Source organism: Struthio camelus, chromosome 5, assembly GCF_040807025.1.
Source record: "Struthio camelus isolate bStrCam1 chromosome 5, bStrCam1.hap1, whole genome shotgun sequence".
Classification (NCBI taxonomy): Eukaryota; Metazoa; Chordata; class Aves; order Struthioniformes; family Struthionidae; genus Struthio; species Struthio camelus.
Window position 1 is genome coordinate 33,257,050 of NC_090946.1, and position 19,443 is coordinate 33,276,492.

The following is a 19,443-nucleotide window of genomic DNA, read 5'->3' on the forward strand; positions in this document are numbered from 1 at the left end:
CGTAAGACTATGCGTAACCCTCAGAACAAGGATTAAGATAATTACATACTAAAAATAATGGCTACCACATTTTCAGTGTTTTTTTTTTTTTTTTTAAAAGACTGTGCTACATGAAACTCTGTCATCATTGCTTTACACATTTCAGAATTCTTCTCTTACAAAAAAGGTGTTTTTCTTGAAAACTAAAAAAACCCCAAGCTGTAATTAGACAGTCAGGAGAAAAGTGTAAGCAATTCCAGCATGCCACCACAATCTTCTCAAGACGATAGCAACAGCTTACTGAGATCGTATGCTTTAAGAGGGGAAAAAAAAAAAATAAAAGAAAAAAAAATTGTTCTTCCTACCAGAAGTTGGCCATACATCCAACATATATATGTGCGTGGGAGTAGAACCTGCTTAAAAATCAAGAATACTCAGCAGAAACTGCAAATAAATAATGTAAGAATAGCCTAATTTCTACTTAGGATACAAAATATCGTTTAGAACAACAAATCAGAAAATTTTATTTTGGTTTTCTTGTCAGCAAGTGTGATTCTTTGAACAGATATAAAAGGCCTGAAGTACCCAACAATGCAAATGCCTCCTGACTGTGGAAGCGGCTGGCACAAACAGCTCCTGGGGAACGCTGATCTCTTTCCTCGCTCATGAAAAGAAAACAGTGACACTCAGTATTACTTCATTTTTGTAGGCCTATCCCATACAAAAAGAATAGTCTGTGATAAAAAACTATTTAGATATAGCATGACATCTTGAGAAGCTCAGCTTAACAATCTCTTTCCCTCTTCCCCTCAAAAGCCTAAACCAAAAGCAGCATATAAATAAAACCCAATCTGTTTTGTAAACAGATTGCAGTCAAACGGAAAATTCTTACCTTGAAGCATCAAAGCTGTCATAGGATCCAACTGTGTAGTGTCTAAACAGTTTCTTTGTTCTATCTGTTCGTGTTTCTGCACAAAGAAAAGGGAACTTTTAATAATACTTCTGTATTTAGAAAAAAGAAAACTAAATCACGTGCTGGGTTTCTTGCAATTCCAAAGCAGATATTCTGCTATACATCAGCAAAGGCCAATTTACAATACTTATAATGAATTAACATGGTCTCAAGCAGTTTTGATGAAAATTTGATTTTTGCACTTGAGAAATTCTTGTATATAACAACAGGTGAGAAAGGAGAACTTCTTGTAGATGATATCTCGTTTACAAGATTGTTAAGACCCACCCACATTCTCAGTGGCAAAACATTTCAAGTCCACTCTTAATTGCTTATTTGCTAGCTTGGATTAAGAGACAAAATAAGAGAAGAAAGAAGAAAAACCAGCAACTCATTCCAGAAGGGTTATGAAAATAGCCAGAAGAATGCAAAACAGAATTTTTTGTTTTAACACACACACACACAAAACTAAAGCTATTTCTATGGTTTTATTAGGCATACAGAGAATAGGATTGGGGGAAAAGTAAGTGCCTACATTTGTTGCTATCAATCAAATCTCATAGGAGGTATTGCCATGAAACTTCTACTCCCACTATATAAGCAGAAGCAAACAATCCAACCAACCAGAAATAAAAACACAAAAAAGATAAAGAAAAACCACTTTTGGGAAACATGGAATAAGGATAAGGAATAAGATAAACACTCAAAGGAATAAGATAAACACATCTGGTAAAAAGGCATTTACAACCTCAAATTCATTAAAAATTTATATTTATGCCTTTTCTAAAGAAGAAAACAATGCATCCCATTGAAGGAACCCCCACACCCACTGGTTGCAGCATTCATCTATAGGACCATACAGTTTATGTTCAAAAACATCTATTTCCACCATCAGATTCACCAACATTAATGCTAGTTTAGCATGGATCTAACAGTTAAAGCATTTAGTTTAGAACCATATCTGGAGAATGACAGATAACACTAAACATATCTCTTTCGCTTGGATCAGAAAGATCCAAGAGACTTTCTGCTTTCAACGGACATCTGTAAGAGCATCAATAAATCAAGCACGCAGGAAAGATGCAGAAGCTACCCCAGTATTTGGTTGCTTCAGTTTTCACAGCAGAGAATATAACCTATAACTACTCCAAATGAGCTATAAATTACATTTTTGCAGAAGAAGAAGAAAAAAATACAGTAGGCAAGTAATTCATTGTCACATTCTTCTTCAGAATGACACAAAAACATACACAAGCTTACTCCAAAGAGGAATGCAAATAAAGTACAACTTTAACCAAAAAAAAAAAAAAGGGAGTGAGAAACCTTCTTTGGTAGCTTTTTATATTACAATAATTGTTGTTTAGAAAGTAGCAACTTTCTGAGCCTCACCCAACTTGATTTTTACAAGAACAGTATTTTAGGGTATTTGCTTCTCTCAGACAAGTATCTTTAGTATGGCCTCTTTTTAGATGGTTTGTTCATTCAAAGGAAGGTACATAATAACTAGAGTTTTTGACACACAAAAAAAGTCTTGCCTAAGTACAAGCTGGTTCTCAAATGCCATCACGTTAAGCTGGCTGAACAGTTATCAAAAATCAAATTGAAATATTTCTAGTGTAGCTTGTGACCATGAAATCCTCATCTGCATGGCTGAGGAACTTTTCGCTGAAGGCCAGATTGGCTCCACGCAAAAGGCTTTTATTAATTCTCCAAGTTAGACATAGCCCTCAAGCAATACTGCCTCTATGTCACAGCTCTTCAGGACGTTAAAAATTACTCTGAGAAAGGATGCAGTGCTGCCAGAAGACCAAGTGCTAGTCTGCAGAGAGAAAAAAAACACATCAGTGCAGGATGGCTGGCTTTGAAGATGACTAAGGAGCACATTGTAGGATAAAGAACTGGGATTCAGACTTTGAGAGGAAGGCATGGACAAAGGGATTATTTCCTTGCTTTAACCAGCACAGGTTGCTGCTGCCTGGCAGAGTAGGCAAGTGACTTCCTCACAGTGCTGCACCAATTTGAAAGACACAAGAAAAGTAGGACTAAAATTTAAAAATAAAAATAAAAATCATTTTTTGGGGACCAGTCATCCTCCCTCCTGCAGGATGGCCAGAAAGGGAGAAAATCCCTATTATGATACGACTCCTACAAGGCAGTTTTGTTCAGGCTTATTTTGTCCCTTTGTCATTCATCTACAACCTACAGTTTGCGTCAGAGACGCCCCACCTTTACCCTCCTCGCTTGCTGCGAGAGCTACGTAGCTGCTGCCCGCCCTTACCCCCTACCTTTCTGGAGCGCCCGGTAGAGACCCAGCTTGCACCCACAGTCATCAGCACCTACCATAAAGGCAATCAAAGGTGAGCCAGCCAGCTCGCCAGCTGCAGGACAACATGCTGCCTTTCACAGACCAGAGCTGTAAGCACGGGGAGCAGCAAGGCTGCGCGACAGCTCCTCAAAGAGATCTGGTTTTGAAGTCACTGTGTGACTGTGCCTCCAAGCGTACTGTAAAGGGTTCAGTGAATTTTACGGGTCGTGCCTTTGTTGCTAAGTTTACAAGTCTGGCTACAAAATCCAATGACCCGCTGTGCCCTGGAGTAAAGCGACCTGCCTGAATTGCAGTCTGTTCACCACTGAGCAAAATTCTTCTCCACGCCATCCTAAAAAGCATAGTTTAATATCAAGAGATATAACGAGAAGCCTCACATAAGAATATAAACCTACTTTCCATTTAGAGTTGACCACTGGCCTCTTCTCAGAGGTCAGTTAAAAAATCATTAGAAGAACAAGGTATGATGAAGGATATTTGGAGCTCTTAAAGTCATTGCGTGAGCCTTTAAGGAGCCAGATGTTTCTTCTGCAGAAACTGTTTTCTATAGCATGATATTTCAGTGCTATTAATGAATACAAAGTGGGTGGGAAGAAAGGAAAGACGCAGTAAGACAGATAGCTTTGTTCAGCTACTTAGTATTGCACAGCCAGCATTCGCTAGCTGCAGTGTGTATCTGCTCCCTGTCTCTCCCACCCCTCTGCCTTCCCCCGCTCCTTTGTGCGCAATCACACTCACAGGGGTTCTCTGGGAGACCATTAGCCTTACAAATCCCTCCACTCAAGAGTATACAGTGCGTTTCTCAGGTTGCTGTGTAAGCCCTGTAGTTCTTTAATCACCCTCTTTCCCTAAACCCTGACTCAGGTTCCCGTCTATCCTACCACGCAGCATAAATACAGACATCTGTAAGTAGGGAAGAGTCACCATAACGAACGGGGTACTAACAAAAAAGCTAACCCAAAACAAAACTGTGGGCCACTTAAACGTTCCCTTCTCTAATTTGACTAAAGAATACAAAGAACCTATAGGTAATTGTTTAAAAAATAATTTTTCTGAATTCAAGCCAGAATTACACAGCAAAAAAAGCTCTAACCGCACCAACTGGCTACTTCCAGTTTTCAGTAGGTTCTGTTGCTACCATTGCTACGGCCCCAGGTTTTCTGGGGATCAAAATTTTTCAATCAGAGTGCGTTGGAGTAAGCTGGCCTGAGACTACTCACCCTATGATCATTGCTACGGTCATTACCGTTGTGGCAAGGTGAACCTTAGAAGTTATTCCAGGAGGAAGGACAAAATATCAGTGTTTGCAAAAATGTCATTTCCTTTAAATTGACAGAAAAGAGGAACACTAGTACACCATTTGAGATGTCCAGATTTCTTGCAAACCCCATATATTTTACCAGAGTAGTTCCACCACAATTTTTTTTTTTTTAAATATCTCTAGTTAGCTAGGAAATTTTCTCTCTACAGGTCTCTGCCACTTCTAGGCTACAACAAGACATATCTGAGCATGAAGCTTGAAGCATCAGCACAAAGGTCATGGCTAACAACTCTGTTCTTGAAGTACTGCACGGCTGTTCACAGAGGAAAGATCATTTATGCAAAAAGCAAGGCTTTCTATACAGCTACAATCTCCCCACTTTTCACTACCCCCCCCCCAAAAAAAAAAAAAATCAGTAAACCACCTAAGAGGCTTTATCCACACCAATTAGAAAGACACCTAGGAGCAATTTGAGTGCTAGTGTGATGAGAGCCACAGAAGAGCCTGCAAGGATCAAAATAACATGGCAAGTTCTTTCTTGGTCTGTCAGCCACTGAAGCTAATGGAGTAGCAGCAGAAGTAAAAAATTTGCGCTGTGCAATAGTGGTAATATTAAATCATACAACCCTAGCTTTGACCTTGTGTTTTTTTATACGAAACATTTGATGTCTGCAGTCACCTCAGCAAACAACAGACTAAAACTCCGCCACACTAGAACGTAACGTATAGGGGTCAGAGAGGGGCGAACATTTAGAAGATGTGGCAGTAAAACATTTTATCCTTTTCTTCTTCCACCTGAGGAGGAGTTATGGTTTTCCTCAACTGAAAAATATGTATATGGCTTCCCTGCAGCTTCACTATGTTAGCCTCATAACTGACCACAGGACTGCAACAGCGCCTGCTGACAGCATCCTCAAAAGCCGAAAATCTCTGGCAAGAAACCAAGGAATAAAATTTGGACTCATATCCACAAAGGGCTGGCAACTCCTCCTTGCCTGATTTCGACAGCGACTAGCTCCTAAGTATTGCCGGCACGTTAAAAGAGACGAACCTTATTTGTAATAGATCGCTTACACCTTTGATATTGTTTGGAAGAGTTAAGAACCCGGGGGGGGGGGGGAGAAATCCCAAAGCCCCCATCTTCCCTTCTCCCGATCTCGCTCCAGCTCTCCGCAGGGCATTTCAGCAGCTGCCTGTTTGTTACCCAGGAAACTGCGCGGGGCTGAGCTGCGGCTGCCTGCGTCGATCCTCGCCAGCCCGCTCGCCAGCATCGCGGGGGGGCCGGGAGGGACCGGCACGCGCCTGTGACCAACAAAGAAAGCAAAAAGTGCAACCGCCTGATTTGTGTGTGATGTGGGAGAGGCAACGCAGAGCATCAGATAACTTTTGAATGCCACAAGCTGACTGTTAAAGGTAAAGCCGGGTTAGACTGCAGGTGCACCCAACTTCTCACACCTGTCGCAGGAGCACAATTTAAGAAACAATTTCAGTTTGTTCTAAGCCAAGTTCCAGGGAGGGGAATAAGTCTGCACACTCAGAAATGGTTTTTCAACACATACCTAACAAAAAACATTCAAAACTTAGAGTCATTCACAGTCCTTCACTTTGTTTTTCAGCTGGCCACAGTCAATTCAGCAACTTAGCACAAGCCCAACACACGAAGCTTTCCTTTCCTCCCTCTTCCCCACTGATACCCGAGAGATATTTCATTAATGTAATACATAGGCACAGATGTTCTTTGCTTCGAGAGGTTTGGGCACAGCAATCTGCATGTGCTGACTGAAAGCAGTACCCAACAGTGGCAGGAGCCCAAGGCTTTCACTGTGTACCGTCCCACAATTCTTGCCAAAAACTGCTTTAACTATTTATGCTGAAGGTCAGACGACCAAAAGTTATGCAAAGCAATCAAAATTCTTTGTTAATACCAGGTACATAAATAATACGTACGGTTAATAGAAATCCGCAACCCATGACTACTTGTGCTAGCCATGATCCATATACTTATTTTCTGACAAGAGAATGCACCTACCTTATGAGCCTTTCCTAAAACTGAGCCAACAGACCTGAAAAAAAAAACTGACTCTACAAAAAAATGTGGAGAAAGAGTATAAAGGATTGAAAGTGTCACTAAGCAGAGCATTTATGTTTCTATCTTAAGTCTACACGTATTTAAAATATTTGCCATACTAAATGAAGCTGAACTACCTCTACTGTAGAGAAAGCAACAAGCAAAAATAGGCAGCAGGTTTGTTAGCCAGCAAGAGCGTATCTCAAAAGAACTAACTTAGAGTGGATATTCTTATCCTAAAACCTCATCTCTAGCAGCTGTGTTAAGTTTTTCCCATCTGTTAAAGAGACACAAGCAGGTCATTGCATCACAACTCCATGTGCAGCAGGATAACAAATACTGTGTTGTGGGCTGGTCAAAACAGTGCTATATTCATACTATAGAGCGTGTAAAGTCTCCGTAAGTTTTCTTGTAAAACCTCCCTCTTCCCTATTCCCTTTCTCCTTCCTAGACTTGAGATTCATCAAAATTGAGATTTTTCCATGATATTTGGTTCATTAAAATTTGGGTGACTGAGAAGACTTTTTTAGACTCACAACACAGTTAATATATCTTTTCCTTTGAGCGGTCATTTGAGACACAGAAAATACAAGTTCATGGATCTTTCTCCAAATCAAGCAGAGTGGATTCTAACCATCTGTACAAAATGTAAAAACGTGACCAAGAAATATAGACAGAATTTGTCTCTAAATATTTGATATGATCCTTCTTAATTTAAGGAGTTACTGCATTGAAGGAATCAGAGCATTAACAACAAAACATAGGAGGGACTAAACTCTGGACCAGGATTTCTGTTTCTCTTATCAGTTTGTACAATTTTGGAGCTGGAATGAATAAGGAACTCATAAGGACTATAAGCAATTCATGCAAACACAGCTTGTCTGTGTTTAAAGAGTATTAAAACTCTTAGAACTGAAATCTGCAGTTACATACCACCCGAGAATTCAGAAGAAACTAGGATTACCTTTTTCACGTCTTTGCAAATTTGCAATAGTAGCACTGTTGCTTCACTACAACAGGTAAACTAGGATTATCAAGAAAAGTGCAATAACTTATGAAGTCATTATAAATTGTAATCTCATGAAAAACTTTAAATCAGAATTTGGTAATATGTTTTTTAACTTGTAGATGATTTTTTTTTTTTTTAAATCCCAGGGTTCAGTTCATGTGGCGCTCTCAGACAGTTTTTCTTCAGCTTGAAATTGAGAAATATCAAACCTTATACGGTATTTGAAGTGTTTTAGATTTAAGAATACGCATAAAAATGTCTCAAGGACAACTCCTTGACTGGAATAGCAATTCCTTGATTGTCCTCCCCCTTGCTTTTTCTTCTTCTAACTCCTATTAAAAAAAAACGGGAAGCAAAGTCTGATGCTGATTCCCTCCTGCATCCTTAGAAAAAGATTAGCTGGAATATAGTGAATTAGCTCATTCACAGAGGATGCTGAAATGGCTGATCAATGTAGCGAATCAGCAAGTTTGTTTGCAAGAGAAACCTTAATAACTGAAATATGCCAGTTGGATCTATTGGAGAGGGAGTTATGGAAGAACAGCGGTTTCCCAAGTCATTAGTTCTCCCTATAATTACACGAGAAAGCTCACTTACACAGAAAAAACATCAAGCAGTTGCTGAAGCATTTACTTCTTATTCTCTAACACTGAATAATGCTTACAGAGCTTAATATGGGGAATCAGTATTCTTGTAACGAGGTTAAGCTACATATACAGTTTCACTGCTGAAGTATAAATCTGACTGGAAACATAACTTCATCTGACTGTATTTGCTTCTTACAAAGAAGCAAAGTTACACGCACATCAAAATTGAGACAAATCTCTAAGGCAGATCTTATTTCAGAACTAGGTCTTTCCTTTATTAGGTACTAATCTGTTTGCAAAACACAGTCACAGACAGAGCTAACTCTTGCATGGCTCTTCCTTTTGCACAATATTTCCCAAAAGTAGTAGCGATCACTTGGTCTTCCTCTAAAAAACATCACCTGTTGCGTTTCTACAGGACCTCATTCCCCCTGCCCCTCAATTTCTGACACACCTGCTGCAGCATAGTTAATCAGCATAATGCAGATGCTGAAAGACAGCTTTGTGCCCACGGTCTCCACTGAAACGGCAGATCAAATCACTCAAGGTCTGGCAGAAATACAGACATAGGTCTGGGGGATGTCGTCAACTAGCTGGGAAAGGAAATTTTTTTCTCCCTTTGCCCCAAGATTTATTAGGCTTTGTTGCTTGTAAAGAGACGGATGCTGACCTGGGCTGGTAACAGACCTCTGAGATTCTAGCAACCAAGCCTGGAGTTGATTCGTTTGTGTAGGTTTAGACCATTGCTGAAAGAAAATCGGGTCCGAAACGAAGCAACCTAAATGCATTTTGCTTAATCCTTTTATTGTGGAAGGGCAATACGTACTCTATACTTTATCCAAAACCATTCTCCTAGTCTATCCCAAATTGCACCTGAGCACATAATAAAGGCACCTTATTTTTCCAATTTACATAGAACAAAGAAATCTTGATTTATTACTTGCTGGCAATATCATCTGCCCAAGCATTACTTATTCTGAAGGTAAGGATGCTTTGTTTAACTCCAAAGTTCAGGTGGTGTGATGCTGCAGTTCCTTGGAACTGATTTATGGTACAAAAGTTTGCAATTGTAACACCTCATTTCAAATTTTTATTCCTCCCTGTAAATAATCTTGTGAGTGACGTTAGTGATCTCACCAATAGCGACATAATCCAAAATGAGGCTTGCAACAAAGGGCAGGAGTCAAGATGAGCTTGATTTAACAGCTCGTTCAAGCCTCCAGCCTAATTTTAAAAATTTATTAATAGGATTTCATTCTTTGCACTCAACATAGACAAAGTGCACAGCCCCAATTTTGCAATACTTATGCATGTGCTTAGCCTTATGCAAACACTAACCTCCCGTATTTTAGTAAATTTCATTCATTTTCAGTCACAAATATATGTCAGCGAGCACTAAGGGCTATCTGAAGTTCTGATTCAGAATACTGAAAATAGAGACAACACGTGTACACGCATTAAAAGAAGTCAAGCCTTTGCGGGCTTCATTGTTGATATGCTAAACACAAAGGTCAACCTATATTTCTACTTATGGCCTTAAAAAAAAATTCAAGTAACATTCTGAAACTTGACATCTATCTCAATCATTAATTAAATGTTATTTTTCTAAGGGTTACTACACTATCCTTTAAAGTGGCTGTAGATTTTGTTTGCTTTTGTTGAAGAGATGAAGTTCTGTGGCTTCAAGCCAAGGCAAAGCCACGCGAAATTGGATCAGTATAGCTGACCATTAAAAAGGTGCCCGGCGCAGCTCTGTGCAATGCTTCCTGCAAACGTTCAAGAAGTGGGAGTAAGTCACTCTCCGCTTTCCCTGTGCCAGATCGGCTCAGATGTCACAGAACAACAGAAAATACAAAGACATGAAACAACAAAACATCAGAGTAGCCTTCTAATTCTGGTCATTTACAAGTACTGTAGTGTCAGCCTTGCTACTTATTTTCTGATGAGGAATGACACTACAGAAATATCACTCTAGCAATCTGTTTTCAAGTGGCTATAAATCTGCCACAAGAACCTGAAGTGTGTTCTAGCAGAAATAGCATTCATTTTTAATATTATTACAGCTATTACAGCATCTTTAACATTATTACAGCAGATAACAATTTTCAGCGATTTTGCTTAATATCAGAGAAACTCCTTTCGAAGTTTGTGAAGGAAACCCGCACTTGCTTGCGGGGCAAGAGTTGTGTCCTAGTCCACAGAACACGGATTTTTGCTACCTGATACAATCACGCAAACAGAAATAACCAGCTGCTTTGAAGAAGGTCATTCTGCATCCTAAGGAGGAAAGACCACACTGAGAGCTATCTTGGGCTGGATTAGAAAAAAACAGGCCCTGAAAAGCCATTCTTCTGTTCAATTTCAAATATCATTAATTTTCATGTACAGCAACTTTCAACAAGAGTTATTATGGACTTTTATCATTAACGGTGATACAAATGTTTCCCCTCAATTTCCTCCCTTATGGAAGCCTCACTCAAGTGTAAATCTTTGTCAGCTATATTCAGGATCAACGATCTGTCAAATCCTCCCACTTCAATAATAGATAAAATTTGGAATACATAAGCAGCAGTCATCCGCTGCGCACAAGACACACGAGAAGCTCAAGGTCCCTCCCAACCTTTTCCCCGCAACACAGCAGTTTCAGTCCTGTCTTTTTGCCAGGTTTGCAGTAAGCTGTCAGTGCAAACTATGCGTAGTCCTACTCTTCCTGCCATCAAACAGGCCTCAGGCGGCACCGAGGGGCCATCTGGGATGCCTGGGGAGCACTTTCAATATTTTCTGCCAGATCAGCCAAATGGAGGACTCCTATGCCCGGTGCTGAAGGACCATGCCTGGTCCTATGCCTACTGATTTCCTCTTCCCTTAAGACAGGCACCAAAGTCAATGCGATGGAGCGTTTTGTTTTCTTTCCTCCCCCGATCCCCTTGGAATATATCGGACTTCAGTAAAATTGTTTCAAAATACAACTTTCTCATTCTGTCCTGCATAAACAGATTTCGCTTTTTCTTATCTGCCATCCCAAACCTTGCCAATATTAGTCACCCTAACATCATAAAAAAATAGCATGGATATTAAAACAGGCTGCCAGGTATCTGAAAGAGTAAAGAACAAGCATGACTTCAAAGAATAAGACAACACTAAATAAAATACAAGTAAAAGCCAGAATTTTGAGCCTCTGCTCAGTATCTTTTTCTTCCTCTACTTTAATTATGCCCACGTGCTTTCCAGTCTGAATTTCACTGTTGATAAAGTGTACCATTAATAAACACACAGACGAGTACCCTATACTATGATCCTAGTCAGGGTGAACAAACAGCGCGGACGAACAGAGCCCAGAGTTGCTAAGCTAAGCAGTGCTGGAGAGCAGTTCGGGCAGGGTGGGGTGGGGGGGAGAAGGACGCGCTCACCGGGGAGAACTCTTCCCTTGCCTGGCTACTCCTTTTTCTTCTTATGAAATACAAAGGCATCAAAACAATAAATCGCTTAGGAAGGCTGCACTGCTTTTTAAGGAAAACAGAGCACAAAACATTGTCCACTGAACTTGTGACGCTTTATCAGAATATACAGACACAGTTAAAACAAAATACTTGAGTATACAAGTTTCAGAGTCGGGCCACAGGGCAATTCATTTCCAAAAAAGGGAACTACCGCCACATCCAAAATTGACGTTTGACCACTGGTTTGAAAGCCTGGAGTTAGAAACCTTAGAAAAGTCAAACTGGCATTCAAAATAGTTAGGATGGCTGGAGTTTGAAACCAGCAAAATCTGAAAATACTTCTACATTTAAAAATGGCTAGAGGGCATTTGTCCTTTCAGTACTGTGAAGACAGATAACAGTAATTACTTTACAAGAATACATTTTAACTTCTGTGATTTGTCTCAGCCTTAAACACTGCAGAATTAGAAACTTTCTATATATCTCTGCTTAGAATAAATTTAAGCTTTTAGAGTATTCTTAATAAAGGACTAAAAATTAGATTACTGCAGAGATGCTGCAGGGTAGGCACTGCATGTAAAGAATGTACCAGATATTGAGAAAAAACAGTATAGCACAGGATCAAGTTTTAAAACAGGACCCATATTTTCCAAGCACTTTACTGACTCAGGTCACTATCTCCTTCCACAAATCCTTTCTATTTCCCCCCCCACTTCAAAAAACAATCAGTCATTCTTCATTAAAGTTATAGACAATACCTCCAAAATGAACTCTCTTCTTGGATCTTGACTTTTCAGCCATAGTTTCTAGCCATCTTACTTGAGTTTTGTGTGCTTCTGCATCTTCATGAAGAAAAACATCCCAGGCGTTTAATCTCAAAATGTACTATTTTAACTACATAAAAAGTTAAACCTTTTCAAGAAATGTAGGATTTGAGAAGTGTTCTAAATGTTTATGCAAAATATTGCTGAAAACAATTCCTTACTTTTTAAGACTACAGCAACAATAAAAATCCCAAATCAAGATGACCACAAACAAAAAGTCTCATTTTACACAAGTTAGAGACTCGAAGCCCACGTCCTTTCAATTCTACACTGTACCAAGAGATTTTTTTTCCCCTGATGCAGGTTTCCATGGAAATGCATCAGTCACTAATCTAAATAAGCACGGGTGAAGGACGCCTGAAAACCTAGAGCAATTACGCATGCCATTAGAGGAAAAAAATATGATTCAACCAGCTATCACAAACGTGGCACAGCTATCACTTCTATATATTGTTATAGTGTTCTAAAAACAAAACTACTTCTCTATGTTTTTAAACCCACTCTTTTGCTGTCTATAAGGGGGGGGAATTACAAATACTTCTCACGTAAAAGCACTCAATGAAGTCAGATCACATTAGTTGCAAAACACAAATGGAGTTAAATAACGCACGTTTGTTTTGCTATGAAAAGTCATGGTAGATGAATATTTGTTTGTAGGCTACTAGTCAAAGATTCTTCACTTTGTTATTTTGATAAGCAATATGAAAGTGAATATTTTGATCTGCATTAAAGAGCTAACGATGAAATGGAAGAAATATAAAATCTGATTAGCGTGCTGCCAAACATCTGGCAGTAACCAGAGCACACGTCAGCCACAGACGTGTCCGTATTTATAAGGACAACTGCAGATCAGTGCCCATATTAACCTGGCGTAATACACAGCAGTATGGGCACACATTCTGGCATCTTTGTGCCCGCGCCCTTAGCGCTCTCCTCTGCCACACGTGTTCATCTCCAGAGACCCCCAGTGAAGTCTCACCTCTCTTGCATGCCATATACTTCTCAGTTGCTTCAGATAGCAGCTGCACCAGCAGCTTCGTAGAGAGGTCAGGTAATTTTCTTGTCCTTCTGCCTGCTTTACACTCAACCCGTTATTACCCCTCTAAAAATTTTCCCTGTGTGATCTGGAGCAGGGACTGTGTTGCTGCATATGAACAAGCGTTTTGCCGTAAGGACAGCGTGTCTAATTAGCTTTCTGGACTAGGTGAACTGCATTACTACCCAGTCTTTCTTCCCTTCCCTCACCCTTGGAGGGAAGCACTGTTATAGTACTACTTATAACAGGAAACACTGAGCAACCTTGACAAGATCCAGTTTTAGGATCTTAATGCCAATTTTGTCAAGTTCTCTGTGTCTGTATCAGGTTTTACAGAAAACGTCTTCCAAATTGTTATAACTATAATGTAAGAACGAGGCTACTAAGTAAATAGCGCTTCCGAATTCGGGTGCACAAAATTAAGATGCAGCATCTATATACTACCTGCATGTGTGCCAGGAACATGCTACTTGTAGCCCCCTTGACATTGGTGAGACTTGAAACTGGTGAGATTTTGGCCATTAAACACTGCAGCTGGAACACGAGCAGTAGCATCCGAGCAGGAGGAAGCACACTTTCTGAGGAAAGGGCATCTTAAATTCCGAATTGCTTTTAAGTCTCTGTTCTGCGCAAGTACCGTTTCCAGACCGCGGCCAAGCACTCTCCATCTACCCCCAAGTAGCGGGAACGTCCAGCGAAGCAAGCAGGTGGAGAACCCGTCTTCCCTGCGCGCCCAGGGCTCTCCTTGCCGACACCACTGGGCAGAAATTCCGAGGAGCTAAGTTCTAGTCCATAGCACACAAGAGCTAGAACAAGGCAACTGAAAGACAGCTTAGACTAAAGCTGACCAAGACAGGAGCACAAAACCAATACATCTTAGGTTTTAAACTCAGTCAGCAGTTCAGATACAGTCTCTGGTTCTCCTACAGGCTATGCCATGAGCGTTCACACGTTGAACTGAAATCCCTGTTTTTTTCCACAGATTCAGGCAGTTAGGGGAAGCCTGGAGACCAGAATACATAACATCTACAGATCTTGCATCAATGGCAAGGTTCACGATCGCAGAATAGGCAGGACTAACGCATTTAAACAATAAACTCAAGTCATTTACATCCCTATCCTGTATGTCCCTGACCTTTCATATCCTACCTATGTAACACAAACACTACTGCTGTGCAAGAGCTGCGTATGCCAGTCTGAAATTATAGGAGATAACTGTTTAAAATCTGTATTCAAAGTGATGCAGTGCTTAAAATATGATTAATAAACATGAATAGTAACGCATATTTGACTAATAAAGAGTAGGAGACCAGAGAACAGCCAAAAACTGCAGTTAAAGATAAATACCAAATTGAACTCCTGGTGCTGCCAGTGACAGGAGCTTGAGTTTGCAGGTAATATACACTTGAAGTAATTTACCAGATTAAAAAAAAAAAAAAAAAAAGATAGTCTACAAGATACAGTGTATCACTCCTACTAGCTAAGAAGTGGTTGAAGCGTACAGAAAGAAAGCACTTGACTTGGACCTGGGTTTCTGTGCAGGTCAGATTTGTGGCATTTGCAAAAGCCAGAATTAAGCCTGGCTCATGGGTTAAAAGATCAGCCCTGAACTAGCTAGGAGAAGGTTCGTGGAACGCCCAAACAGGCGATTGGAAAGGCACAACGCGGGAAAGGAGCATCTTGCTTTTGCTGGTTGCTTCTATTTCAGTATTTCCAGAGCAGTTATTCCTCATTCAGGACAGACCTTTAAAAAGGTGCAGTTAAAACAAGGAGTTGGAAAAGGGATAGATAATTTGTCTTTGCTGCTTCTGGTTTCACTATCTCAGTGACAAATGAGTGTGATTTTTATAAAGAGGAGGATTATAGAGATGCACGGTGGGGGGGGAAAAAAAAGTCACATCAAATAGTTTATGTGCCATGTTAACAGAACTGAATGCACCACCCAGATGTATAGTGAAAGATAGCTCTAATGCTGATGGGCTGAGTCTGCATGTATACCCCCAAAATGGAAAAGAAATGCACAGCCATATAAAGAACTACTATGAAATATTTTTCCTAGCCAGTGTATTTAATCATTTTTCTCAGAGTTCATTTATTACTAATGATTTTCCATTGCTGACTCCATTGCCTAAGAAATTTCTTTTTTCTTTTTTTTTTTTTTTTGAGCTTGTCAATAAAAAGCACTAAACATACTGTACTGTTTCATTGCTCACAGAAAGAGCAGGAATTATATTTTAATTATGAAATCAAAAAAAAAAAGGAATGTAGTTTTTCATTGCATAGAGGAGACTTTCACATTTGTTTTTTCCCTCCCTACAGTTTAATTTTCAAAATGAAAAGCAAAGTTTATAAAGATTTCACTAATAAACTCATATGTTGTATTATATGTATAATACAGTGTTATTGTTCAGTTTGCAAATTCTATGTTTTATCAGAAAATCAGTGTCAAATTTTCTGCAGTGAAATATGGGCTTCTAGATTCCTCTATATGCAACGGCATATAGAATTTACACAATGAGAAGATTTACATGATGAGAAAATGGTCATTCTATTCAGTGTCCCAAAAGAAGAGAACACGACTCCCCCCTGTACTACGGTTGTCAGACAAAGAAATAAAGTTTTTATTGGTACAAACTTCACAATTTCAATTAAAAAAAGGAAAAAAATATACGTATAGGTTAAGAACGCTAAAAGATCATATTCCAAATCAGCTTAAACATATGTTATCCTTTAAGCTTTCGGTTTGTTAGTTCTGTCATTCACGCTTCAATGCCTTTTCTTTTATCTGCTGAAGTCTTCAAAAAAGTAGCAGAAAGTAGGCCTTCCTTTTCAAATCTGACATTCTGTTAGCTACAACTCATGCTAGACCCTTTCAAGTTTTATTTTCCAACAGTTAGTCTAATCTAGATTAAAATTCTTTTTAAGTGACAGTAACCAGAACAGGTTGCCCAGAGAGGCTGTGGAGTCTCCTTCCCTGGAGATATTCAAAACCCGCCTGGACACGATCCTGGGCAATGTGCTCTAGAGGACCCTGCTTGAGCAGGGGGGTTGGACTAGAGGATCTCCAGAGGTCCCTTCCAACCTCAACCAGTCTGTGATTCTGTGAAGCCACTTTTCACAACAAAGATTTTGGATCTCTACGATGACAGAAGGCATATCCTTAAAGAGTTTTATTTATAAGACACGTTGAAACACTTCGCAAACACAATGCCACGAACAGATCGCTAGACAATTACATGGCTTTAAACTGTATACTAATTAAATTTTGTAGTGATTTGTACACTTAGTGATCCTAGTCCATTATCACTTACATGAGGAATAAAGCATACAGTGTATTACTGTACACAAATTTGGATTCATACTTGAGCATGCAATTATAAGAACACATATTACAAAAAATAAAAATCCAAGGCCAAGGTTACTAGTGTGATCAGTATTCGCGTAGTCACAGTGACTGTCTAAATCTTCAGGGTCCTTCTCAGAATAGCACTGCAATTTAGAGAATTCGGTAACTGAGGGACACAGCGTGTAAGCAGCCTGCCAAAGACTTCAGCGAAAGGCAAAGGCAAGGCAACAAAGCTATTTTAAAGTATTCCAGTCGAAAAGGCATTTGACATTTAACAAGTTTGTAAGTCTAACGATACAAACGTACAATCTCTAAAAATTTAGAAATGTCAATATTTGCAAAGATATCTGAAGGTTAAAAAAAAGCAGAAACAGCAAGAAATTGTTAGCAGTTCCAGATGTTTTCTTTAAGTCTAAATAACTATTTCTTGGAAGTGAGTAGCATCACAGAAAGGAATTCTCTTAAGACTGATACACTCCTAAAGCACCATTATGCATCATGCTTAATGTCTATGAACTAATAAGAAAAAACTAATTATGTTGCATCTTCCTAACAAGTTATGAGATTTGTAAAATATTGTAACTAAGGAAATCAAACACTCTAGATATAGTAGTCACCTTAAAAAAAATTCAGGAGGCTGACCGACAAGGACAGGTAGAGGCAGAAGGAAACGGCAACTGAAAGGCATTGCACGCGGCCAAGAGTTACCAACAACTATTTCACCCCTCTGTCACGTGTAGGCAGAGAGCGTCCTGAGCTCTCTCCAGCGCCACTGCATCGCTATGAGCGATCTTTGTTTTACAAACCTGGTAACAATAAACCCTGTTGAACTTCATTAGTAAACACAAAAAGGACTAGCAACCTCAGTGAAGGTTCAACTTTTACACATCCTACTACTTTATCACCCCAGCTATACCAACAAAATAAAGGACAGGGTTGGGGGAGACTGTGACCAACCACCAGGTTTCGTGTTTCAAACATGCATCCTCCCAAAAGTGTAAACAGCTCGATGGTCGGAGCCTGAGCCCAAACGCAAGAGGAGCGCTGATCAGCTGCGCCAGCGTTGCCCCAAAAAGAGGGGAGGCCTAATGAGAGCTGGCCCTGGAGGGCACCTGCAGCCCCACCGTGGCACCAAGAGGCAGGCTGCACTGGCGGCTCGCCCTGCCGGGGTGCCCGCTGCTCCGTCCCACAACGCGCCTACAATGAGAAGAGCTTCTCCCCTGCAAAACACAGAGGGGAAAAACTGGAGAGGTAACTAAAGGCTATGAACCCATCATGATTTATGAGGGTTTCTAGCGTTGGAATGCATTCCCTTCCACCACCCCCATCTTAAGAGACGAGACTTTAAAAGGCGTGACTTTGTGAACCTCCCAAAACCACTTTAAAACTTGTAATGCTTACTGAAAACGTAGCCTTGACCTAATCAAAACTATTATGTGGCGGATTTTGTGACATCTAAAATTTGACTGAAAAAAAGAAAAAAGTGAAAGAGATTTTAAATTAGTGAATTGTTGTTTTGTAGTGGTGTCTCAAACATAGGATGCACTTAATTGAGATATGTACTTAATAGGTTTATTCCATTCTAAAAATGTAATTGAGTGTATTAAGCCAACCTGGATTAGCCATCCCTTTATAGCTCATAACCATGTTCCCTCTTCTCACCATTCTCTCTCTCCCCCTTATCTCTTTCTTGCATACAAATTACATCTCAGCATACTCAAAATTAATCCTCAGAGAGACCATGCAAATCTAATCCTCAAAATAAATCATCAAAAAAAAAAAAGAGTTGCTTCATTCTATTTACGTAACCCAGCACACAGATAGGAAGGACAAGAATTAATCACACAACAGTGATAAAGACTTGCACAGCTTGAGCAGTTCTTTTGACTCTCAGAATGATCTAACTGGTTCAACAAGTATGCTTTAATATAGCACTGCCTAACCCCCCCCTCCCAGGAGCGCCAGGGCACTGCCATCACTGCCCTATACAGAATATCCCAATCATTTTAGGAGAGAGAGGGCATGCTTTTAAAACTACTTTTAAAAAAGCTAATTTCCCCGCAACATAACCTGATGTTGACAATTTGTCCCTTCAATAAGATTATGACGTCACAGTTATAAAGTAATACTGTTGTGAAAGAAAAAGTCTCACCTAGCAATGGTAACAGGAATGAGATGGCTAAAGGTAGACTTGCTATTCACAGTAAATTATTTATAGTTAGATTGAGTTCCACTGGATTTAAACACGTTTTGTTATCAGAAGCTGATGTGGAACACGGACTGTAACCCAGGCTATCAGCAAGACGCCGTGTACTTCCACAAATGCTCACAGCTCTGTGGGATGCTTGGGAAAACTACCACAGATTGAGGGGGATTTGTTCAAATCTGAAGTTCTTACATGTCTTGACTTGCAATCACAAAATCGATAGAGAGATGTTAAATATTGACGGCACTAACCCAAATCCACTGAGATGTTTTCAGAACTGATCAGCAGGGTGTTCCTCTCAGGCCTAAAGCAGCAACAACATTTCTTGTTCAAAGCTTTTTAATCAAAGGAAAGTCCTCAACTGAAACGCTAGTTATGTGTAACCATATCTAATCCTCTAATTTAAGAC

General features: G+C 39.8%; 1 protein-coding gene across 2 annotated transcripts in view; it reads right to left on the reverse strand.

The window, feature by feature from the left end:
- Window positions 1-19,443, reverse strand: part of SHANK2 (SH3 and multiple ankyrin repeat domains 2) — a 339,001-nt gene that overhangs the window by 161,313 nt on the left and 158,245 nt on the right. For both annotated transcript variants that reach the window (XM_068945429.1, XM_068945428.1), the window contains exon 15: window positions 872-947. In XM_068945429.1, coding sequence (XP_068801530.1) covers window positions 872-947 — 76 coding nt within the window. The remainder of the gene's footprint in view (window positions 1-871; window positions 948-19,443) is intronic.